Raw genomic sequence first — 27,603 nt, forward strand, 5'->3', positions numbered from 1 at the left:
ACATACCCACACTTATATACGGCTATACGTCTTGCAAAGGTATAACGGTATCATGGTTACCATGGTTGATGAACACATTGTTTTTAAATGTATATTGTGTCATCCTACAATTACTATAGAAACAGGCATATTTTCGAAAATTTGTAGTGAAAAATGATAGGCATTATATACCTAAGTAGGAACATCAAGACTCATGAGTCATGACCAATGGGGCAGTGGGCACATAAGCACTATATTATGCTTTCACTCTCTGACCCACGTGCAAAATAGCAAAATTTGAGGTCATTAGAATCAGTGAGTTTTGACTATAGAAAATATTACGATTTTGGAATGTTCATAGATCGCTTGAAAATTATAATATCTAAGCACATCAAAGTCCATGGGATGCTCTAGATAACAATTCTTACCTTTGAGTTTGATGATAGGTCGACTCGCTTCGATATTAAAGCTCTCAACACAAAAATGGTTGGAAATTAAAAATTGAGAGAACCCAAATTCGCTAAGCTGCTCGTGGATCGGAAAAAACCAACAGCGCGCTGTCATCCTGTTGGAGCACTTCAAACACTCGGGCTGTTATGATAGGCCCTGGGAAACACGAGGCATAATTATTAATTATGTTTTGATTGCGGCAATAATCCCGCGGTTTCGTCACTCCGACGACGACAGTGACGGAATTCCCACCGTTGTACACAATAGTAATGACTGCGAACGGGTGTTTTCAGTCGCGGTCGGGCACCACTGGCCAAAACGCGTTCACGCGCCAACGTGTGGACACGAATGGGTGCCCACTGTATATTATAGTTCCGTTTACGACCGTGAGAACAGTTCGGGGTTTTTTCGCGAGTTGGACTACATAACATACGCACAATAGGTAATATTATTACAATATTACGTATTATATTATTGTTGTTGTTGTGTAAGGAGCGCATAGGTGGGTGTACCGAGTGCCGGAGAATTGAGAGGAGGCGCGTGGTCGCAGCGGTGAGTCATCCAACAGCCAGTTCGGCGGGCTCGAATTTCCCCTCGGAAAAATCAGCGTAAAAACCAGCACGGCGAACCGTAGGAGGAGGTTACAGTACATTCGGGCGGCGAGCGCTGTAGAATCACTATGGTCCGCCCCGACCCTCCCCGCCCGCGATCCGACGGATGCTGCTGTCTCCGCCGCGCTGCACCGTCGTCATGGAGGGGCGCGCGCGCAGTGCACCGGCAATCGTATACACAATATTACACGTTTGACCGCCACGGGCGTCGGTGGCGGTAGAGCAGCTGACCCGGCCGTTACAGCGGCGGCGTTCACAGTCACCATAACGATATTTTACGATTCACGGAGACTCAGTAATGCCAGTGCGTTGGACCGAGCCGGCGCCGCTCGCATTTTAGCGCAAGTAGCTCATAGCGGGTTTTTCGTTTTCGAATAACAATAATAATTTGATTTTCGGGTTTCCTTCCGCCGGAGGGACGATTAATAAAAATACAACGCGCGTGGCGTCATCGCGGCGGTGGTTTTTATTCATTTCTCTCCTTCCCGAAGCACATCATCTCGTTGTATTTTTTCGACGCGTTTCGTTTGCTCCTTCCGAAGGACTAGTCCACGTGCGAATATTAGACACAGCCGTGTCCCGGGCCGTATTATTTTTTGTTTTGTACAATATCTTAATCCCTTACCTGAAGAAAATGCTCTTGTCCGGCTGTGGCCGTTACGACCGTCGCCGTCGTTGACGCAGCCGATCGCGGCTGTACGTCCGCGATGAGCTATTGTCGAGCCAAAGCGACACACGACCGGATCATCAGAGCAAATACGACGGATCTTCACGCTGGTGACTGGTAAGCAGATATGTTATCATTACTAATAATACCACTGTCACTTCGTATCACACATTGTCATGTCGCATTTCGCGAGTTCACGTCGTTGGTATTATATTGAGCATTTCCGTTCGTTATGTTTCCGTTTAGTGGTAAAAATTGTTATTTTTCAACCGTCATAAAGTCGCATCCAGTGAAAGTATTATTGGGTCACGACGTAGACTCCCACCGGTGTGTATGTGTGCGATTTCATAATGTTTTGAAAAATTATTTTTTTTTTAAATACTACTTACCTTAGGAAACGCTATCTCGTTCAATTCTGCAGTTTCAAAAAGACCGCACGCACGTCCGATACAAGACAGCTGTGTATAGTATTGTGACATTGTGACATAATATACACGTGCTTTTCTATAAGCCATAGTCGTTTTACTATATACACACTGTTATCACTACTTATGGAGTATTTATGATATCGTTCAAAATATAACTAAAAAAAAAAAAACACTAATATGTAGAATACGGTTTGTGTTGATAAATGTTGTGTTAAAACTGTGTCATTAACATAATATTATAATTAGGTATAGTATAGATATTATCCAACACTGCGACGAATTATTGAATGGTGATGTAACCGGGTTTAGGACCCGAAGTCGTTGTCCGGAAAAAAGTGTTCGATTTTTAAATTTCCCGCCAGACGCAGTGGCGGCGTGACTATTATTACAGTGATTATAAAATATACATTACACACACATATTATATATTATATAGGTTTATTACTATGCTGACCTACGCAATTATCGCTGCGAACGCTTAATAACCGCCCATTACGCCTACCCGCGGGCCGCGTCCACCCAATCCATAATTTATAATACCGACCAACGATTTTTGAAATTTATTCTTTTATGGATTGCAAACGAAACCGCTAACCGGACGATGGATTCGGGTTTTCCGACGTTAGCTAATCGTTCACAATTTAGCCGGTCATTGTTGAATGAGTTTTCGTGGTCGTTTAATTGAACAATTTCAAATGATATTGTGATGTGCATTCTGTACTTCGTACCAGTTTAATATTTTGTATACGAAGGACAATGAACGGACGTCAATAAAAGTTCTATGGAGGATACCTACAAGAAATCATGGAAATCGTCTATACCGGAAAAATTGATCGCGAGGCCTATTTTAAATGTAAATGAATAATTTAACATGTTTTAAATTTTTTTCTTAGAAATGTGCATTGTATTTATGCATGGCGTGTCCTATAATTATTATAACGACGACTAATTCAGATTATACTGGAACTATGGTAGTACCGTGTTAATACACTAAAATTAAAAACGATTTAAGTAGTATCTCTTGTTTCTCTTATACAACGATATAATAGTTACCTATGGACCTATTATACCTGTATAATATAGATACCCACGAAAGAAGGCTTTTGAATTTTCATTATTTTGGACGAAATTGGATCGGTATAGTGTCGATAGTAACTGTGGCTTTTACAATGCTGCTAACATACAGTTTTATCCATCAATACGTATCTTATTTACATTATAATAACAACTAATAATAATATTACATCGATATTGATCGTAAAATAACGTTATCGACAAACTCACACTTGTCGATGACGTATAGGAGTGCGAAAAGCGCCAAATACGATTAAAACGGCGGCAATGATCGAGATGGCGTTTTCATTTATTGGTGTAATATAATTGGTGATGATTGGTTCTTTTTTTCATTTTGACGTCATGCGATTTTATTGCTTCACTCGACTCTGAGGTGTGAAAGGAAAAATATTTAATCATTCGTGTAATGGTAACAATTAGCGTACCTACCGGCTAACAGTTTTAAAAAACGTACCTATATATGTTCGAACGTCGTAGAATTTTTATTTATTCTTTCAATCATCATGGGCATCCACCAACGATTTGGAATTTATAACCGACGACGATAGTGTATTATATAGTGGCCACCAGTCTCCTTGGCACCGAAACCAAATCAACGTTCTTGACAATCTAACCGCCGTACAAGCTCCTCTATGTAATATACGCGTGTATGAGTTTAATAATAATAATAATCGCGTAATCGCATGTTAATGTATGACGGCGGCGACGGCAGTTCACATTCGAACGTATGTATTTTTCTGAATATTATTATTTTGCTGGAAGGTGAACATAGTGTATATTATTATTATATATTTTTTAAACCTAGTCTCTGGTTGCCGGTAGAAGTTTCGTATTGTTTATGTTAACTGAGCACGTTTTTTCATTCCTCTCTTTCCGCGCAAAACGGGAACAATGACCAATATCGAAGAACACTGCGGTGCACCGTGGCTGACACAATAATAGAATACAATAAGTGCGGTCGCCGTACGTTGGCATCAGGCTATAATTTGTTGTAGATTTTGCAGCAACCATCGACGACAAAAAATTGCCTCGACGACGAGTGATCGAAATTACTCTTATTCGACAATCGATTTCTATCACACGCCAATTTGTACTCTCCGATTAAGTGTATGTATAGACGTTTAAATCCTTAAAAACTCGTCGGTAACACCACAAACATTTTTTTAACAATACCTATATCGTGCTCGGGTAGCATACTGATAATCATTCTGTAAAGCTTTCGGCTTACTATGTGTGTATTATTCATATTTGATGGAGAGTAAAATCGCCGCATATTTTAATCAGATTTTTATAGTTCCTTGATTGTTGTATATCCTCTGGTTCACACCACGACAGTGAGTGCCATATAATACGCAAAGTGAAATCCAGTCAGTTAGGTACGCCAGGAATGACAAATTACTTAAATTTACACATAAATAAAACATTTCAATAATCGATTTTGCGAAACGATCAATTCCTTTGTCGTGAGACCGAAATATTGCGTAAACTATGTGCATATACACTATTCATGTTAGGTCTGATACTCCGATGTATAAATATTATGTATGGCTGGTACTGGCACATAAATAAATGTGTACATTATGCGGTTTTGTTGTCGATTATTGTCCCAAAGTAATTATAATTGGTGGTTTTTGCACGGGTTTTTTCATAAAGAATCATGCGATTTCGTTAAAAAATATACCATGTTATATAAACATTATAAACATTTCGTATAATCTCGCACACATTCACTAAAAAAAAACAGATGCATTAAATATACACAGATGGAGTATACGCGTGATATTGGCAATGTTCCTGAAATCTGATGTTATATGCAGTACTATGTATATAATCAATTATAGGCCCTGGTATATATTACATATAGGTTAATTGCTTCGATATACTTTTGGTAGTATAGACGATGCTCGAAATCGTATACGATACCTATGTTCATTGATAAGTCTAGGATTTACGACCATGGTTTGCTTTGTTGTGTACCTAATTTGAGTTTCCAATGTACGCGTGAACCTAACCGGTTTTACCATAAGATTCGCTATCGGTTATAGCATCGTTAATCGAGAGAAAGAGTGAGATGGCTAATATTATCGGTCGACATGTATCGTGAAAGTTCTGAGCTCTGGAATCAACTGCAGAAGTCTTATGTTTTTCTGTTTCTTAATAACGCGTATTTATGTAATTGATATGTTAGCTATAAACGAGATTATAACAATATTGTAAAAATGAAATTTTTAAATAAGTCAAGGTTGTGGTTAATGAAAAAAAAATTAAATAAATAATTTAGTGTAAACAATGAGTTATTTAAATAATACAAAAAGAATGCTGAAAAAAATTCATCATAAACGATATAAAAAAACAGTTGTTTTTATTTCTTGTCATTTATCTCAATAATGTTCCTGGATTATTTATACTGTCCTTGGTCTACTCTTAACGCTCGGTTGGATGTCAAATATTCACCTCAAGGATAATACGTCGGCGTGGAAACTATTCGATCCATTACACCCTATGTAACGAACCTTAGAGGATATAGACACACAAAACGGTTTAAGATTATTGGGTTATGGAATATAAGAGAGAATCACCAGATTGCCTTTCTCGGTGCATATCATTATCGAAACGTATTACCTCCCATTATGCGAACGTAATTGGGGTTGTTCACAATTCCGTAGGAAATTTATGTTAATCCTCAAAAAGGTCCAGTGGATATTATTATTAGATACTTACTTGCATATAAAATAAGTGCCTGTAATAAAAAGTTAATGTAGTGAACGATTTGTATGCTAACTGTTTCGATAAAACCGTTCCGTATACAGTATTAGGTATTAGCGTATATTACCATGTAGCCTATATGGTTATACGATTATGTCTAATACATAATACGGTGTAGGCCATAACTGGTATACCAACACTTATTATGCAAGGGAAGACAACATTTATCACAACGCGAATATGAACATTTAAGTTTTTTTTTAAATATCATCCGTGTAAATTGTATCGCAAAACCCGTGTGTGGGATTCACTAGTGGGATGCAAATGGGCACCTTTGCCGCAAGTCATCCTTGAACTTCACTTGTATTAATACACACACGCACAGACAGCTGCTGCTATTATAATATATTTTAATATACCTATGTATATATATATATATATATTAATTATTTATATACATACACTCGGCACTCGCTTATTATGTGCGTGTACACTGCACGCAATCAAGGTGATCTATACACGGCAATGATGATCAATGATCACTATTAGTATCATCAGTTTGTGTATTTGTTTTGATTGATATTATGATATCTTAAACATTTATTTTAATTGTATTATTTGATATTTATATATTAATAAGCATATATAAGCACTTATATACTATCAATTCCGTTAATTACGAACGTGTGTAGATCACGCGAAACATTCGTGCTGCGCTTTAATAATGATCTTCGGACGAGCGGAGAATATAGCTACCTGCAGCTGCCGACAATTTTATTTGTTGCGAGTGCCGGAAACGATGATATAGGGTATTTACAAGCGTTCCGCAGCTAACCGGCTTAAGTTAACGAACGATCTCGTTTGAACTATGCTTTAACTATATCTGCTAATATAATTAATCAGCTTTTATCTATTTGTCGACTGCAGATGAAGAAATAAAAACATTTTAAGAATCAATAATTTATAATAGTTTTTAATTGTAAAGTAATTTAATAAAATTATATTGTATATTATAATATGATGCCTTGAACGTAACAAACATTATTATTATCTTTTGAGTATCTAATAACTGGAACTAAGATATATTTGCATGTATTGTTAGAAAAAAAAATTGTTTTATCTTTACTCTCATATAGGTAAGAGTTAATATTGTAGACCTAATCTCGCGATTTTTTAGTTGCAATCTAGTGTTTATCTAATGACATATTATGTTACAAGAGGAAACATTCTTTAAGTATTAGGTCATACAAAAACATGTGCTAGCTATTGTTTTTAAAATTGTTTTCGGAGTATCAGCTTTGTAATAATAGTCCAAAATACTTGTCAGGATATTTTTTTATTTAGTGACGAAATATTCAAATACCTAATGGTTTTTAAATTCTTACGATTTTATTTAAGGACAAACTATATATTGATTTATATTTGTGAACAACGTTGGCCCAGATATACAAGTATATGTACGTATTATACTAATAAAATGCCATATAAGAATGACGTAGACAACAGAATTGGTCAAAGCTATATAAATATAATATAATATGGAGTATAGAACGGTCTAGAAGCAATAGAAAGTAAACAGTCATTACTCATTAGGTATAGAATAAAAATACTGTATACTGACAGTTTGATAAAGAAAATAAAGCTATTTAGAGCACTTGACCCGATCACTGAAAACTCAAAAATTGTTTAATTATTTACATAAGGATTAAGAAATTCTTAAAATGAATAACAAAATATACGAGAACATAACTTTAAAGCCACAGCCATGTCGAAATGTGCAATGTTCTCAATCTCAATATATACTAAATTATGAATGCATTGTATACCTAACGTGAATCATGATCGGTGTTATTACGAATATATTTCTTATATAATTGCACAATATTTTATCAACTTAATATTTTAAATAAAATATATTTTTAGAATATTAAAAAAATGAGTAGGTACTGTAAAGGTAGACATTACTATTAGGATTAAGTGAACGTTATTATTTGTTTTAAATTCATAATATCATAAAGGATCTAGTTAATTCAATATTTCGAGCACAACATGGGCAAATTAATAATTTAAACTTGGGATAAAAAATGTTCACACATTTATTTATTATATTATTATTATTAAACTCTCATCAGCTTCGTATCATTTGCCAAATGATCATTATTTTAATGTGTCAGTTTATATGACCATGGCTATAGAGTAGGTACAGAAAGAATTTTACAAGATTCATGGTGAAAAAAAAATACATTTTTTTAACTATCCTTGATTTTAATTTATGTTTAGTTTATCAAGGGCTTTTAATAAAAATAAAAATAATAATAATGAAACACAGTATCATAATTGTACTTTGATTGGAATACAAATCTCGTTTGAAAATGTCACAGAATCTATTGGATATTTCCATTATTTGTGAGACCCGATAAAATGCTGGTGCGTTCGTGTGGAAATTTTACGTTTGATAATAATTATACGTTTCTGCAGCTAGGGATGTATAGGGTGGATTGAACAGTAAAAAACATTCATCAAACGTGTAATTATCATCCATCGGTGCTATATATAGTAGTGACCAGTGGGTATAAATGATTTTCGATGGTTGTCAGCTTCTCCAAAACCTTCAGAGTGCAATGCCCCGGCGAAGAAAAAAAACAATCATACTATTCTTTATTATTATTATCATTGAATTATTTTTTTTTTATCAGTTTTTAAATAATCGATGCCCGATAAAAAAAACAACATGAGACATCACGCATATACTATATATTATACTCTAATATGGTATACATTATATATGATCTATTTATGATATTATATAAAATGTTCTATAAATTTGAAGTTGTTAACATTTCTCTGGGTGGCCTGGTTTCTTATTAAAAAACACCATGGACTAAAATATTGAATCTTTACATAAGTTCTAGGGCATAGTAATGTGCAACGGTATAAATGATTTTTTTATAGAACGTGACTGTACCGATCTACAGATCTTCGAAATAGTGAAAAAGTTTCAATTAGGTAAAGCATAATATTATGTAATATGTATATTGTATATAATTTATATAATAATGTGTAGTGTATACACATTTGATATCCAAACCCGTTGTCTGCGTGTTAACGGTGATAATAAGAATGATTGTACCTACGCATAATAACATCATAACAATAATAATCATAATTTATCATGACGTGTGGTGTATTAAACATCTTAATTTGCAAACAAATATAACAGAATCGTATAGTTCATTGTGCATGTCATGTCTTCGGTTAAAATCAATATTAGAATAAATGCTTATTTTAACAGTCATCGAGTTGTTAATATTATTATTATATTAATTGTAATTATAATTATATTTATCCATATGACCATATATCTATGTCATAATGATACATTGATACATATAATATAAACATAATAATATATAATAAATAATAATTATGGTTGCAAATTATTATTTATGTGCGGTGCGGTAATCCTTTACGTTAAAGTTAAACACGGAAATTATACTTCATATCAGTACACACGGGTTAGATAAAGAGAATAAAAAGTATATATTGTACCTACGAGTGATATTATTTTTGAAAACCTTACAAACATTTTTTTTTATTTAACTCATAATTATATAAGCGTACATAATGTCATAATGATGTCGACCCATTAAACTTTTTTCTTTTTTCATCGTACAATATTGTGATATTCTTATGTGCACAGCGTTTTCCGATATTATTAGCTCAAAGGTTAATATAATTGCACCTTTTTTCTCAGACTTTATACGACGTCGACCTCCGGCTTTCGAAGATACACTATAATAATAATATTTTATTATCTACGCATAAGTAGTAGATACGACATACACAAAATTTTCGTATTGCGCATATTAGTATTAATAATATTCGTTATAAAAACGTTTGTGTCTTACATCGAACGAAGAGTCGCAAAAAAAAAAAAGAATTGGAGAAAGAACTAAAAACACTCGTTTTTACTAACACGGGCGTGAGCGGCGCACGCGCGCAAAGCGATTGAACTCGAATATAATATAATATAATATAATATAATATAATATAATTTAATAACATTGTTAAAGGTATATTATGCGTCTATAAAGTACCTGTGTTTGTACAAGCCACGTTTATGGTAAAAATTGTTATCTTTACCACACACACGTTTTGTTTGTTCTCCGATAAGGTTTGAGGGGAGGGGGAAGAGAGATGAGCGGCCGGGTGGAGGAAAAAAATTTAGAAATGTCACCGTCGCTTGTCTTTTCACATAAGTCATAATACGTCGTCGTATGTGTTTTTAGGATCGTCGTCGCCAACGCCGCCGAACCTTGTTCACGCATGCCGGTTGTGATTGTAGATAATAATATAATAATGATAATATTTTAGTGTCGGTGGTGGGTGCAACGAGTGTTAGTCGCCCGCGTACTCGAGAAATATTACTTTATTTGTGATTGAAGTGAATCGTATCAGAGAACAACGACGCCGCGAGTGTGATCGAAAACAGTTTAGGTGCCATTCTGCCGCCATGGCGAGCATTCGTACTGTTTTTTTACGTTACCCGACCATTCGACTGTTTTGGACAAAGAGACCTCATAAAGTGTGTAAGGTGTCGTGAAAAATAATTTCTGTGTACAAGACTGCTTTTTGATTCCATATCACAATACTAGTGTTGTGTTTGTGCGCTTGATTATTCTCACGAGAATAAATTCGTTACACATCCTCAACCAGCGGACAGCTATATATATTTATATAATATAGTCCACCACAAGTATACTTGCCTGTATACCATTGGATTAGCCTAGTCACAATATAGTTGTTTATCCGTTCCATAAATTTCCTGTAAGTTTTTAACTTCAATATATTACTTTATACGTTTATTTATGATGGTGTTGTCACACTTAATTTGTTTATAAAATGGGCTTGTGTAGTTGTTATAATAGTAGTAAGTAATATATTAATGTAAGGCGATTGCTGTCAATACTTTAACGCTTCAAGATTATGACATAATTTATCAAGTTAATGTCATATAACATATTAATAATTTGTTTTTGATTTTATGCTTTTTTATTTTAACTGCTTTTTGAAGATGACTGCGTTTATAAAAATATTATAAATGTATACTAAGTAATATAAGTATAATGAGTACTGAGTATAATATACAAATATACAATGTACAACGGTACATGAAATGTTATAATCAAAATTCAACGTGGCAATTTATCAGTAGGTAAAAGACAAATGATTTAGAATTTTTTTTGGAATTCCGAACTTAGTAATCGATTACACATATAACATCTTATTTGATATATTCAAAATTATTTAATAATATTATTAAAAACTATTTCTTTGGTAAAGTAATCATTTCTCGTCAACTAATCAAACATATATAAGCTAAATTGTAAACTATGGTCTTGCTTTATGCCGGTTAGAGTTTGGATTGTACTTTTATCTCGATGGTTTTCAATAAATGTTATCACGTTTTAAAATTATGATAGATTAACAAAAATCAGTATCACAGTTTTATATTATTCTAAACGGATGTTTACCTATACATTTATTTTGGTAAAGGTACGAATAATGTATAGATAACTTTCAAATCAAGAGTTTAACATTGCTTTTATTTACAGGACGAATGCTATTAATTTGAGTCAAGACCCCAAGTTCTAATTTAATGATATAAGTTATAACTATAACCATTCATTTTCTAAACAATGAGGCTATCATCAATTTGTTCTATGACGGGATTCAATTATATATATTTCTAAATAGCTATTCACACTATAAAGTAGAATACTTTAGAATCGTATAATAATCTTAAATGGAAACAAATGAACCATGTACATAATACAGCACGTGAGATATTGAACAGTTTTTAGTTCGCATGTAGATGTATTATTATATTATTATTCATTTCAATATGCAACTGCGTGTGACCGTACAAATAACGTTAATTATAAGTTCATTATTTTGCTTCTTGGATGGTTTTTAATATATTATTATTATTTATTTACTTATTTAATCTATAAAGAATTGATGTTTCGACATTCCGAGTCATCGCACGTGTCGTATTCCTTTAAACACGTCAATATTACCGCCCATCGTGCCACGACCATTTCCCCGATCTCAATTAGAATGACTATAGTTAGTTTACACACACGCGCAGAAACAGAAGTATAGAACAGAACATAATATATTATGTGTAAATCGATATGGCCCACACTCTTGAATAATATACTCATTTACGTATGTAGGTTTTTACACGGGTATTTTTTCATGTACTTTATTATAGCCAATATGTGCCAAACCGTAAAACCACGTTTATATTATATAACGTTTTTCCTCAGCAACTGCAAACCGGTTCACAACGCGAGCATTCTCTCGGTTCGTCTAAAAATCGTGTTAATAGAAAAGCCAGTTAACTAGGTACAAGTACAATAGATGTTTTTTTTCTTTTATACATTTTGTTTTGCACTAATAATTACTATTTGAAGACTAAATGCACATCTATACGACGAACAACATATTATTTATATAATATTGTTTTTATGTGTTTTATGAGGGCACTCGGATTACAAGATAATAACCCGTCGTTGATACACAGTATCCGTGTGATAATGAATGACATGTTGAACGACGTTCACGAGACACATGAGTATTATATTATTATGATATTATAACTTCAGGTTACCCTTACCGACTTTCCGTCTATTCAAGAATTCGAGATAGAATCCAAACCGAACTCGCCGACCGTAAGTCGGTTTGCATACACGCGACGCCTTGCAATAAACTATAGCCACACGATGCACACGTGATATTTATACAGCTGGGAAGCATAATAATAATTAATAATATTATTACTACTATTCAAACAGTGAATTAACCAAATACCAGATAATTTATAACTCTGTTTATTTATTTAATTTGTTTTTAGTATAGGTATTTCAATGTTTTAGATAACATTTTAGCAATCGCAAGTTGCATTAAGTAATAAAAATTATTACTTATAAGTTATAAGTTTACATGCACAGTATAGAGTAATATAGTTGTATAGAACACTTTATTTTAATGCTAAAGTTATTTTTTTTTTTAACATTCGAAAAAACCAAACACGCGCCTTCGACTTGATTCGTGTATTTGATTAAATCTTTTTGAACGCACGAGTTGAGTTTTATTATTAGTTTTTTGACATTTCTACGACTTCGTGAAAATCCTTTCATACGGCTTCGTAGTTCGTAGTAGCCATCGTTTAAAAAAAAAAATATTTTTGTAAACTGACCTACGGTTGCCGCAACCATTGATTTTTCATTTCAAACTAATGTTTCTAAAAATAGTTTACATTTCTGCACAACGTCAAACCAAACTCGCCGTTAAAAAGAAATGTTTTACAAAGATATTTTTTAATGTTTTAGATACTTTTTTCTTGCGTTTATTATTATTAGGCATGACTAAGAAATGCTTGTAAATAGAAGTTTTTAGTATTAACTATTAGGTTAGTATGACATTCGTTTTTCTAGTACTATTATTATTATTATTCGTTTATTTTTCAAAAAAAAAGAATATTGGGCCTATAAAAAATATATTTATAGAATATGTTATGATATTGTTTTTAAAATAGGTTGCGTTTGAAATTAAAGCACATTGTTTTATTAATTAAATGTGATCAAAATCAATTGACTGTTTTAATATCATATCATTGAAGCTGTTATAGGTATTAATTGTATTTTTATATTTCTGAACTTTAAAATGTATTATACCAAATTTGTAATCTAGATTGCCTTTTTAATGCGGCGATAAAAAATTTTTTTACAACTTATTTTTAACATTTATCACATATTTAAATGTATTAAGTTGCAATATTAAATACTTTTTATATAGACGAACTTTTCGAAAACGGACGTGATGATGAGTGACAGTTAAAATTAAAATAACCATTAAATATTCATGTAGAATAGAAGTGTTGGATACATATGAATATAAATTTATGTTAACATTAAACATAGTCATTGATTTTAATATGTTTTGACATAATATAAGTAAACATACCTACCGAATATTACACTTTTCCGGTCAACAATTTATTATATTCCACTCTTATATGGCGGCGTGGTATAATATTGTTAATTTATTATAGGAAGTCTTAATAGATTAGATTTTATTGACTGTGTTGCATAATGCAACTACCGACAAATTTAAAGAATGCATATTATATACAAATAAAAAAATTAGAAACTGGGTGCATCTTATAATTGTATAATCTGTGGGTATTCTTACCTATATGCATTGTAAGTAAATAAATCAGTTTAAAACTTTTCGGTTTCATTGATTTAATATTTAATATATTACTCATTTGCACCTATGAGTTTCCAATAAATAACAAAACATTATTTTCCATTTATAAAATTCTCTATTAACTTTTAGTGACCAACCGCTATACTCTGGTATTTCAAATTCTAATACGATGAATGTAGAGCATGTATTTAGCAGATATTATGAAGTGTGAGTGTAGATATAAAAACTGTATTACAATATTAATAATGCATTATTAATATGGTCGATGGGTCAAGGTTCAAGTATTAAAAAATTATAATACAATCACGTATCCGATAAACAATAGTTCTTATTATTTTTAATATTAATTTTTAAAAATTACTTTAAATTTAATTGTGAATAGGTTTGCTGTCTGTATTATATGTATTAAATGAATGAAATAAAATCTAATAGATAATCCACACTGATTTTTTACAGTACTTAATGACCACGTATACAAAATCAAACTTATTTAACCCTATAGGGTTATACAAGGTATGAAATACAAGTCATTTTATTCATAGAAAACTGTATAAAGTACAAAAAAACTCAGAAGTCTATTGCTGTGTATGGAAGAATTTATTGAACGTATTATTATAAATCATTACTTACGAATGTTTATTTAGTATATGTTGTCTTATGGTATAAATAATAGATGGTTATACCTATTATATATATTACCTATTATGAATGAAAGACACTCAAAGAGTGTTCCAACTTAATACGATTTTTGATTGTTGAACTTAGTCGTAAATAATTTCTGTACTTTCAGCAACATACGGCAGTCGGAGGTAAATTCGTTTAATTTTTAGACAGAGGGTGCATATCCATTAGCCAACATAACACATACTTTCGTAAGCTCAATGTCCGATAACCCGAGCATACATACATTTATACTTAATGATATTATTTATTGTTTTTTTTAAACATTTTCATAATATGCACACAAATATCGTATATACAGTTGCAGTGTCTATTAATTGGTTTTGACCAATCTTCGTCGATCCCGTAAACTATTTATAATATGCATCATATTATACGTACCTATTATACTATTACAATATCAAATAAGTACGATTATTATTGTTGTTTATTGGTGTTGTGTGATGTAAATTAATATCGTGCATTACGATAATAACATAATAATATAATATACATATTATATCGTTGTAATTGTCATTGGTGACCGTTGAGACGCCATTTTAGACCCCCTTCCCACTAAAATGTATCCCCGCAACATGTGCCAAAACGTTCATTAGACCATTCTTGTTATTATTTTACAGAAGGATCTTAGCAGCCGAATGGCCCTAATGCTAGTCGGCTTGTTGAAAGTCTTCTCGGCACTCGTTTTGATCGTGTCCACATCGAGCAATTCGTTGCTACTGCTAGTGTTCTACCGCCGACCTGGTCTGCGCACCCTATCAAACAGGTGAGTTCATATTTATTTTAATATAAAATCACGATAAAAAAACAGGTACGCCTTGATCAATCAATTATAAACCGTTCATTCTGTTTACTTTATCTAATATTATTTGAAAAGCATCACGCGTGTACCTAAATCAAATGAAAACATTTTTATCCTTGACTAGGTTCCCTATATACCTATATTTTTTATACCTACCTATCGTATATAAGAATAATATTTCTAATTTACTTGAAAATAAATATCCATATTGTGTTCTGTTATGTTATGTATATTAATATTAAAATGCAAAGTTATTGTCATATTATGAGAAAAATTCGTTTTGTCCTAAACATATTTATTCTGGGAAATTAATTTTAATATGCTCGGATAAAACAATCTAATGAATCGATTTCAATGAGGTTAGAGTACCTTCCTAGAAAAATGTCTTAATTTAAAATTAAATATACAAGTATTGGTATCATTTCGCGATGAATATTTATATTGTTTAATTTTTATTTCCCGTATGAATCAATCGTAAGTAGGTACTCATCGATTTTATAACAAAATTAATTCTTATTTACTATTAAAATCCTATTAAAAAATATTTATTAAATTTGTAATTGATACATTTTATTATATTATTAATAACTGAATTTTTGTGAGCTTCCACTAAATTAGTCATTAGTTATATAATTTTTTAAATGATGCAATATAAATGTATATGCATATGATTTTATATAAATACTATAAAATAAATAAACTCATCAAAATTGTAAACGTGCCAAAGACCCAGTTAATACCTAGTTGGTCTATTAAAAATTTGGAAAAAAACGAAGTATTGTGCCAAAATAATTTTTGTTTGAGTATATATATATATTATAATATATGCACGGTTTACTTACTACTGCAGTATAATGTCTATAATATATCAACCGATTAATAAATATTTAGGTTATCGAAAAATTTACTTTTTACATATTGTATGTCATGTATTCAAGTCAAATCTACGCATTTTAAGTTACTTCATTATTATTACTTGTTCGGAAAATAGGTTAAGTTTATGGTTTAGAAGGAAATCACATGATACAAAATAATATGTTTATTCCGGAGAATGTTTACTTATATTCGATCCCTAAACTGTTTGTTATGATACAAATAATAGATTTTCAATGTTAACGTTCCAAGGTGACGTAAGCCATTTGGTTATCGAATTTCTCGAGAGGTTTACTGTTGTACAAGGGCGATAAATAACTATAAACATTATATAAGTATTAATTTTGCGGTATAAAATAAAAAATATTGCGCAGAACAAACACGTTGCGGACAGGGTCAAAACCGACCAACCGTGAGGACGGACGCAGTGGCAACGAACGTTTAGATGAGTATAGGTAGACCAACTTCTTTCTGTTCGATAGTTAAAGTTTATATAAGTGTTTTATCAACGAGTAGTTTTTTATTTACAACCAACGTCCAACACGTTTCTTTATGAGAAATACAGTATATACTATAGGTGCTTACTTATATACTGTTATGATATACTTGACAAATGTCTATATCTACACAGTGTATTATGAGATTTTTATTTTAGTTTGGGAGTGTGAGCAATAACCCATATACCTATATTTTGACGAAAATATGATTTATAAATCTGGAAAAGCATTAATCGTTTCACATTTTTGTTCCGTGAAAACTAATTTCTATAATATATTTTATTTCACTGACACAATGACATATATCTTTGAACCAATATCTACCTATATTATAATTTATAAAACTCGTGTAGTCACATGTGGTTTTTTCACGGTGCATATAATTTTGTTTTTTTCCAATCGATAAGATTCCACTTTATTAGCGCCGTATAGTTTGATAGCCTATATACAGTTTCTATACTAACGGCAACCACGGTTTACATTTATTTTGGCAAAATGTCAAGGGCTTAAAAGCATTAAAAAAATTATCAGTTTTTGGTGTAGAACCATATTATTAGCTTTATAATATACTCTCATGTTTAACTATATAGTATAAGGTGCTATATAATATTCTTTCATTTTTGTTCACACAAAAATACAAAATCCATTTGCAGTTTTATTTATCCGTAGAGGAACTTTTTTTTCTACCAGGTATGGCATTTCTTAAAGTATTAAGAAGTATTGTTGATATTGTTACCACGTCACGTTTAATAATTATTTTATAGAATCATTTCAGACGATTATACATTATTACATAAGTTGGATCTAATCCATTTGGCATCTATATTATGATTCCAATGCGATTTTTTTTATTACTGTTCACGATATTTTTAGATAAAATACTCGTCAGTGTTAAGCGTGTTTGGTTGAACCCATTCTGATTCTTATTTCGTACTATAATTTATACGATAGTGATCAAGTCAATATTATCCGCGTGAATGTTGAGATTATTTGCAATTAATAATTATTAAAAACAGCTAATTCATTGATATTTTAGATTGTATGATAAATGAGGTACACATTGCAGTGTGTCATTACTCTGATCGATTATCTTAAAACAAATTTGACGTTATCGAATAGCTAAAATCCGGGAACATATTATTGATTAAGTCTCAAGTGACATTCATATTATCCAGTGTAAATGTATGTATTATGCTTATGTAAACAATAGCTGTTCGTTATTCCGCAAGGTTTTATTTGTTACGACTCTTATGAACACAATTATTCATTAACGATTCCATATTTTGTTAAATTTTCTCTCGAAAACCACGTTGGACAGCGTTTATTATTGTATAAACGTATACGACTATGTGAGTAAACTTTCGTTTTTGAGTACGAACAGTGTGATATAATTTGTAACAGAATACGTTTATTAACGTCTTCCGTATAATAATTTATTATGCAGCTCAAAAACTATGTGCTCCGATTTCACGTTTTCTTTTCTTTTCTACAATTCTGTTGCGATGTTTAATTAATTGATATACGTTTCTCGTATAACATCCAATTGTTTGAAGTTATACTCGTAGTGGAGACGTAGTTTGTTGTACCGGGTTGAAATACTTCACATTACGCAGTTTTGAACCATGTATGTATTATACAATATAGTATCTTGGTAGGCACTCTTAAAAAAATACTCATTTTTAAGTTTATAGCTAGGTATACGTATTACGTATTACGTTGCATACGTATACGTATAATAAACGTAAACCTATCAATATCAGACTACATATGTAGAGAAACCGTTCCGTTTATCATTTTGACATTATTGCGTTTGTATATTATTATTGTTAGGTCGCTGTTTATTTTTGAGTACCTATATCTCTCAATATTGATACAACCGTCAGCGCAGGTTGCAATTATAGTCGTTAATATGGCAATAGTTATTCATGGATTCGAGCAATAACTGATAGCTAGGCATAGCAGGTATACTTATTGTCTAAACGATGCAAAAGTATAATATCACTATTTTAACAACCAACAGTCAAATTATAACGGCATTTAGTGCGAGTTTGGTGCATATAGGGAATTACTGAGGAAGTGGCAGCCGTATATATAAGCATATATCTATATTATGTAGGCACTCTCCCATCTCTCCCAAACTGATGATTACAGTGAAACGGTTAAATATTTTAGTTAAATACCATAGTAAACTTTTAATTTGTAAAAAGTTGTCAGTACATTTATCCTCCCCGAGACTAAATTAGAAGGTAGTTTATTCAAAAGTATAGTTATCTTCATAGTTTATTGGCTGTAATTATTATAGTTCGAAATTGTATGATGAAACTAAAGCCTCTCGAAAAGTCAAATATTTAGCCGCACACTGACGAGATTCTTATAAAGAGTGTATTTAGATAGGTTTATAACGAGGTCAAGACAATATACACTGATGTGCGGAAATAGAAATTTTTTTTTAGGACATAGGCATCTAATACATTTTTTTTTATCAAACTCGTTAAGGAGTATTAAATGTAATATACGTGCATGTGGCATGTGTACAATATTATTATATTAATTAACGTGGACGTGACTTTTTTTTGCAGATTCGTGATGAATTTGTTGGTGACGAATTTGGCGAGCAGTTGGATACTGGTGCCGTTAACATTGTGGGAAAGCGGCCCATTCAGTAGCTGGGCACCGCCACTTCCGGCGGCCGTGTGGCACGGGCTGACCGGGGCTGTATACACGCAGTCCGTGCTGTCCGTGATGACGGTGGCTGTGGATCAGTACTACGCGGTCACCGACCCCCTGCGGTATCACGTGACGGTGAACGCGGCCAGCTGTGCGGTGGCCGTGGCGCTTACGTGGTGCCTGTCTGCCGTGGTCGGCGCCCTATCGGCCTTCCGCGAACTCGCCGTCGCTCCGGAAATGTACCGGTACGCGTTTCCCGTTGCATACACCGCGCTTCTGTACGTCGTACCATTTGTAACCGTGTGCGTAGTGTACGTGAAAATTTGCACCGCCGCGCACAGGAACAGTGAACGAGCCCGACGCAACGGGTCCGTGCCCGACCACTTGCAGCAGCAACAACAGCCGCTCCAGCAGCAACAACAACCGCAGCAGCAGCAGCAGCAGCAGCAGCAACAACCGTTTCAACAACAGCAACAACAGCAGCAGTACAATAATAACAACAATAGCAACATCAACAACAACGAGTATAACATAGTTCCTACCATTCAAGAAGAGGATGACGAAACGTTAGAGTCCGCTTCCCTACAGGCGGCGGTCTCCTACGAACCTGAGGCATCGTCGAAACCACCTCAGTCCACCCGGGCTAGTCTGAAGAGCACGTCCAGTTCCATTGTAAACCATTTGAGGTGAGCACTTACATGCCATAATAAGTATACAATAATATAGAACGGTTAAACCCTTATAGTATACCTACAATTATAATAAGAATTATATTCGAGTGTCAATAATGTTCTACACGGGACGTCTCCGGGGTATTTTAACCGGTCCGCGCGTCATGTTAGTTTGAAACCTTGAAAAACTATATGCGATTTTACTGTTCCGGCGCAATATACTGTAAAGTATATTAATATTTTGTACATGATATCGTTTCTCAACATTTCAGATTGCCGATTAGTGTGTACCACCAATATTTGGCACACTTTGTCGTCGTATCAGTTCGTTAAAATAATATTTTGTGTTGGTTGACGTTACTAGTTTGAGGTCATTTTGACATTGACCTCGTCATCGCGGAATTAGCAAAAAACAATAACTCGATAGACGATATACACATGTCGCGAGTGCGGCTGAGTCTATACAAATTATCAATATGGCACTTTTGACATTTTTCGGAACTAAGTGATGTTTTTTGTTCGTATAAATCGAGGCAGGAGAACGAATTCGAATATAAGTCTAGTCAGTGATAAGTGATAACGACGATAATGATGCACACTTAGTTGGCGCCCAAAAATGTGTAGCGATGTTTATGTTAATATATTAGAAGTAGATAAGACGATATTTTATTCGCAGCCCTTAAGCCCTATGTCATCGCTTGGCTTTTTTTCTGAACGATAAGCAGATGGCTTTAGCACTTTGTCGCAACGAGTTATGTGCAGGGTTAGTATTTACGGGATGTATTTATAAAGCACACCGGTAAATATCTTAAGTCCAAGTGTCAGTTTTGAAACCAGGAAAAGATCGTGATCGGGGTTTAGATTAACTTGGTTTCATAACAGTAAAAGATTAAATTGTTCATGTGTTCATGCAAATTCGAAAATAATATGTATAGCTACTCACGTATGTCTAAACGTATGCATATAAAAACTGGTATATTCGTTTAAATATTATGTGTTTCCTTGAAAATCAATGAGTCGAGAATTTGAATAAAAAAAGCTAGATTTAACCGTATTAAATAATAATATATTATGTTAATTTAAATCGATAACCCTACCTATTGGTATAATAACTTAATTAATTAAATTCGCAATAAAGATAGGTTTAATATTGACTGAAATCACGGAATGCAAGACGTAAAATTTGTATGTTTGTATAAATCAATGATTTCATGTTTTCATTATAACTCCGTAAATCGTTATGAATATGTATTTGTATATTATTGTACTATTATTTTTTTTTACCCTTAACAATTGTTGCAGCGAACAGCTAAATAGACGTTTATTACTACTATTTATATAATTATTAGTGTACCCTGTACCCAGGTATGTTATTTACCTTTTCGCATAAAATTATCATACTAATTTCTTGGAGTCGTAGTAAATGACTTAATGCTCACTAAATTACATACATAATGTAGTTTTGTAACTATTCATTTAAAAGACACCCGATGTATTGTTTGTGTAATAGCGTTTAATCGCGTCAAATAAAGCAAATAATAAGGCGACAACATGTCGAACCGAACACCCCACGTACCCACAGCACCACGCACTATAGCATAAATTATTATTATATTATATAGCACCTATATATAGTAAATTAAACACCGACGCCGGCCATAATATTATAATACAGTCCTGACAATGTGATGTGCAGTTATACCTGCACAAATCGTTCAATATACAGTATTCTATGCTGTTGAGCGGCACTTGTGCTTGTTATTGTAATGATATATTATTATTATTATTATTCAAAAGGATTATATACTCTCAATTCTAGGTTACAATAATAATAATTATAATTATAGACAATCGACCGCGATATTATACTTTATTAAATTACATCTCATCGGCGACGCCGGCGGCGGTCCTTGTCTGTTGTCTACTAACTGTGCGTAAACGAATATAGTACATAATATTTAATAATATGTTATAATATGCATGCGGACGTGTGCCAACATGTGGGTGTAGAATCAGATATTAAATCCATCCGCATCAACGGTCGTGTGTGATTATTAATTATTCTTCCGTGTGTGCATATAATCTTATTTTTCGTGCGGGGTTCTCGGACGGCCGTCGGATACGCGATACAATGGTAAATAATATTAACCACACGACGATTTGAGGACATATTTTACTATAAATAGGAGACAAATGACATTATTTTACACGTACAACCGTGGCTAATGCATGATATTATAATATTATCATTTATACGTACGCTCAGATGCACCTATAATATACGCGTTCGAGTGCAGTACAAATAATTATCATACCATGCGACGTTGCAAATTTATTGTAGCAATTACGACGATGACGACGAATTATAATATTATAGTACGGTATACTACTGCAGTGCGGATCGTCGAACGGTATTATACATTGATGAACAATAATATAAAGCCATCTCTCGGTAACTTCGTATGAAAAACTATATTTTAACAAATCGTTAAAATTAGTCAAAAGGACTCAAAATTCTTTCTAGTCATTCCCTTGAGCTCACTTTGAGTTACTGCAGAGAGAGTAGATATTTATAGGACTGTCGCCCCGCAATGAACGGGTGCGGGTAATTTATTATCGCTTACAGAGAGTGATAGTCGGACGAGGAGTATAATATTATATGGGCGAAGCATATTGTATCAATTTATTTACACGCATAGTACGATATAATAACTTAATAATTAATAAATAACAACGGAACGACGGCTAGAAAATGTATTAATCGCTACACACAATGTGATCGTCACGTTATAGGGAAAGTCGTCATTAGGAATTACTGCATTAGAGGCTGTTTTTATTTTATACCATCTACATAGTTGTATGATACATATATTATGTGGTAGCAGTAAGCAGGTATTATCACAGAGTATACAGTATGAGGTGTTATATTATCAGTTATTCATATAAAACATAACTCAATAACAAATATTATATACCGCAGGCGGAAAACTCGACAGAGCGATCATTACGATCGGAAATCCCGACGAGAGTTTCAAAACATATTATTATACGATTATTAGAAGATTCTATATAATAGACACTTAAATTAGTTCCCATGGCATTAGAGAATAGAGTCTGAAAGATATTGAAGTCTGATGAGTAATGACCTATTATGCAACGCGAGTGCCATCGACCCTTCGATCATTTATAATATCTGTGCGTATGTTTTATATACTCCACCCGAAAGTGTGTTGAAATGTAGTGTAGTTGGTGTAAAATATAATGTATTATAAATACAGCCTCACATTTTTTCATTTTAAAATTCTAACTCTAATAAATATATATTTAAATATTATTATCATGTTGTAAATTCGGTAGAATAACCCAAAGAGTCCAAATCATTAAATTATTTATAAAACTAATGCGTGGGCTTGATGAAGGAGTCGTCCAGGCGTCCAGCGATCTCATCAGTAGGTACAGAATTTCGACAGCGAGTTTAATTACCGCATCACTTCTTGTCTGTGATAACGTTTCACATACTTATTTATTCTCGTTCGTTTGTTACTGCGTGGCTGCGTATGTTACATCAACAGAACAAAATAAAAAAAAAACTTAATCTAAATATCTTAAAAAATACGAAAATCGATTATCCTTGTAACCCACGATAGGAAAAATAAGTAATTATTTTAATTAATACTATTAACTACATCAGCTTATAATAATTACTAATTAGGTAATCACCGTTATCGCACTGGCAGCTCGCCAGTCGCCGCTCGGCCGCGGGCCACAAACCACCAACGTAATCTATAGTAGCTCTTCATACGACAATGTGTAATAAACTCGAGTGTAATTAGTTTTGAATTGTTTGCGAATTACGATCGACATAAAATTTTTATGATATTCGTTTATGTATTGCACACATTAATGCGTATACTGTACAGGGGAGACGAAGGGCAACGATTTTCTCCGTCTCAAATCACAAAAGGTCATCGTGATTATAATATAATTCCGTTTAATATATAATATTAAATCTTAATCATAGATTATGTTTCTATCTGGTAATCTTCGATGATAATAATTAAGGTATACTCATTTTGAAACGATTTTTTTTATTTATTTATAACCCGTGAAAGTTTATTTATCGTTATCGTTTTTATTCCGAATGAAAATCATACAACATATCGTGTTTATACTTTATGTAATGTACTGTATAATGTTTAATACACGTTTCGTTGACACATTCTTGTCACATGTTTCATTTCGAATTCAATGACTTGACAAAGAGATAGATAGTGACTAGTGGTGTACTGTATACTCTATATACACATCAATATAAAACGTATTATTACAACTGTACTTGACCGGTCGTGTGTAAACAAGTTCAGTGTTGCAGTTTATGTCGATATTATCATCTTATCGTATACGATGATAGTATAATATAGAACTCATCGAAATTGATAGTGTATTCGATAATGCCATTCGAACTTTCTCACCGGAGATTTGCGCAAATAACATTTTGGACTATATACTCTCGGTTTTGCGGTGTTTGAGTAAATAATCGCATCGTTAGTATGTTTTATAATTGACAAACTGCTTTTGAAGTAGGCATAAAAGGAAAAAAACCCAAACTCTTTGTTGTCTTGTTGACATTTTCACATTGTCATATTTTTATAGGTAATAATTTAAACCACGGGTAAACAAATGGCGATTTGTAAGGGGCCAAAACGCGTTCAATGAAATTAAAAATCCATATCTATGTACACCAAAACATATCTTCAATAACTGCAGTATCAATAGCCAATATTGTTGCATATTTCATAAGTATTGACTATTGAGTTTCATAGTTTTCATAATAGTCATTATCTACTGTCCATTTAGTAATATACACTCAAAGGAAATTACGGAGTGACTATATACCCGCGTTATGGATAGAATACGTCACTAGTGTCAGCTGTGGTACAACTGCGTCTCGTTTTGTTTTTACTTTGCATTGATCTATTTTAAACTCTTTGCTTAAACTAAAAAATAAAAGACTCATGTCCTAAATACATTTATCAAGGCTGAGGCGTTGGGCGAGTAGTAAATATCGTAAAAATGTCGTCATAAATTGTATATATTTTAAAAGACGTGTGTACTTATTACACTCAATATTTGAACAAAAGACTCAATGACGAGACTCAGTTGTTAAAAAATGGAAAGATAAAAATATTAAGTACTCGAAAGTGTCAAAACGTTGTGCCACTGCCACTGCAGAAACAGTAGATACCAAATTCTGGAAAGTTTACTTTAAAACTGATTGCATATTATAGTAGGTATATTATTTTGATTCCATTTATATTTTATATTGCGTGTCGCCGAACAGGGTCCAGTAGCGTCTTTCGGTAACTGTCAAACAAATGTTTATCGAAAAAAACCGATGTAGGGACAACTGATATTTTTAAAAATCAAATACCTAAGTATCATTCCGATGATCCCCGAAAAAAATTTAACATTTCTCCATAATCAATGTTTATATATTGTAAGACATATCATGTAAGACCCAATGTGTGACCCAATTTGTGACTTATTCGTTTTGTGTGTTTGTGTACAGATACAGGATATCGAACGCGAGCATGTTCCGTTACCGGGAGGAGACGCGGGCGGCCAAGATATCCGCCCTAGTCATTGTCACGGCGGCCGCATGCTGGACGCCGTACGCGGTGCTCAAGCTGTCCGTGTGGCCGCCGCTGTCTGGCGGCGGTATCCCGTCACCGGGCCCGCTGGCTGCACTCCTGTCGCTGTCCGCGCACGCCGTCATCACGCCCATACTGTTCGCGCACCGAAACCGACGAGTGCACCGCGAACTCTGCCGCATATTCTGCCGGCGGAAGCGGTGCAGCAGCTTCTACGACAACGTCCGGAACGCGACCGTCGCGTCGTCCGTGGCCGCGGGGCCCGTCAAGTCGGCGGCCTCCGTCGGCGGCGTCAACGCGGCTGGCCCGCAACACGTTTTCGGCCGGTGGTTCGGCGGCGGCCAGGGCGGCATGGGGTTCGGCAAGTCGGCCGCGAAGCCGTCTGCCGTGCCGTCGTCCATAGTTGTGCCCACCGCCGCGCACTTGCCCACCGACACCGAGATGACGCGCAGCTCGTTCTCCAGCAACGGTAGCACCACCACGCAGACGTCGTCGGTGATTACGGTGGACTGACCGCGACGGTTCGCCGCCACCACGCCGAGGCGGCGCTGATCCGTCTGCACCGAAACTTCTTTTCTAGTCACCCCAATTCCCCCAACAATTTGCCCCTCCCCTCCCCCCAACCATGGTGCTCGTCAACGCTACATTTTATATGTATATATATTATTATATTTGTACACGGGCCACTCGCCCGCCATCATCATCGCTCGAGTATGAACATGTTTACGTAGTCCCACCCCAAACCCAACACCCCATCAACTCGAATCGAGGCCCATCAACAACCGCGATGGTCGGACGAATGTATATTGTGTGTACGTGCAGCTAGTTGTTTGTCACGCGCTACGTATATTACAATAATATACGCACGTGATTTTATTATAAACGGTTCTCAAAACTTGTTTTCCTATTATTGTGTACTTAAAAAGATATCGGTTTTTATTTAGGTATTTTATTATATTATATATATATTTATGTGTACTTCGTTTCTAAAAAAAATGAAAAATACCCGCACGCGTATATTATAATATTATATATTATTATTTTTTTATGTTATTAATTATTTGTAATTATATTATATATATATTACTGAACGTATGTAGTATTCGGCTAATCATTTGTGGATTGCTTTTATATTTATTATTTATCAATACATCATTTCTCAACCAGGTAAAAGAAATTCTATCATTTTTCATGCGGAATTCATATATTTTTATTGTTAACTTAAAATACGACGTACTCAAATAATATTTTAACTTGTACTTGTATTCTTTTTTTAATGTTAAAAATTTCTTTCTACCAAAAATCTGTATGACCCATTTGATTGTTAAAAAAAAAAAAATTAACTGTATATTATATATTATAAAGTCTGCAATAATGATTTGCTTTTGAAACTTATGTTTAGTCCATAATGCATCGCTAATATATTTAATTTCCTATTTTTTGATTACGCAAACTGTGTTGGTTTTTTCTCCTCGCAGAATGCCTTTCATGTGAATTAATTCCTATTTTACACGAGCATAAATTATTATTATTTTACCTACGTAACAATAATAGTATGTACGGTGTACG

General features: G+C 33.6%; 1 protein-coding gene and 1 long non-coding RNA gene across 4 annotated transcripts; one reads left to right on the plus strand and one right to left on the minus strand.

Annotated features, from left to right (window-relative positions):
- The first annotated feature begins 1,245 nt into the window (after window positions 1-1,245).
- On the plus strand, window positions 1,246-27,481 carry LOC111028510 (tyramine receptor tyra-2). 3 transcript variants are annotated; one of them, XM_022307179.1, is made up of 4 exons: window positions 1,246-1,824; window positions 15,494-15,639; window positions 19,625-20,398; window positions 25,953-27,481. In XM_022307179.1, exons 2-4 carry the CDS (start codon window positions 15,512-15,514, stop codon window positions 26,545-26,547), a joined length of 1,497 nt encoding a protein of 498 aa, XP_022162871.1. In that variant the 5' UTR covers window positions 1,246-1,824; window positions 15,494-15,511; the 3' UTR covers window positions 26,548-27,481. The 3 variants fall into 3 exon arrangements, with proteins under 3 accessions (XP_022162871.1, XP_022162870.1, XP_022162872.1); XM_022307178.1 differs by lacking the exon at window positions 1,246-1,824 and adding an exon at window positions 3,593-3,934; XM_022307180.1 differs by lacking the exon at window positions 1,246-1,824 and adding an exon at window positions 10,364-10,742.
- On the minus strand, window positions 8,933-10,020 carry LOC111028512. Its single transcript, XR_002603909.1, has 2 exons — window positions 9,824-10,020; window positions 8,933-9,707 (listed from the first exon to the last, which is right to left on the minus strand). It is a non-coding gene; the product is annotated as an uncharacterized LOC111028512 (long non-coding RNA).
- Window positions 27,482-27,603: the final 122 nt, after the last annotated feature.

Source organism: Myzus persicae, unplaced genomic scaffold (assembly GCF_001856785.1).
Source record: "Myzus persicae strain clone G006 unplaced genomic scaffold, MPER_G0061.0, whole genome shotgun sequence".
Lineage (NCBI taxonomy): Eukaryota > Metazoa > Arthropoda > Insecta > Hemiptera > Aphididae > Myzus > Myzus persicae.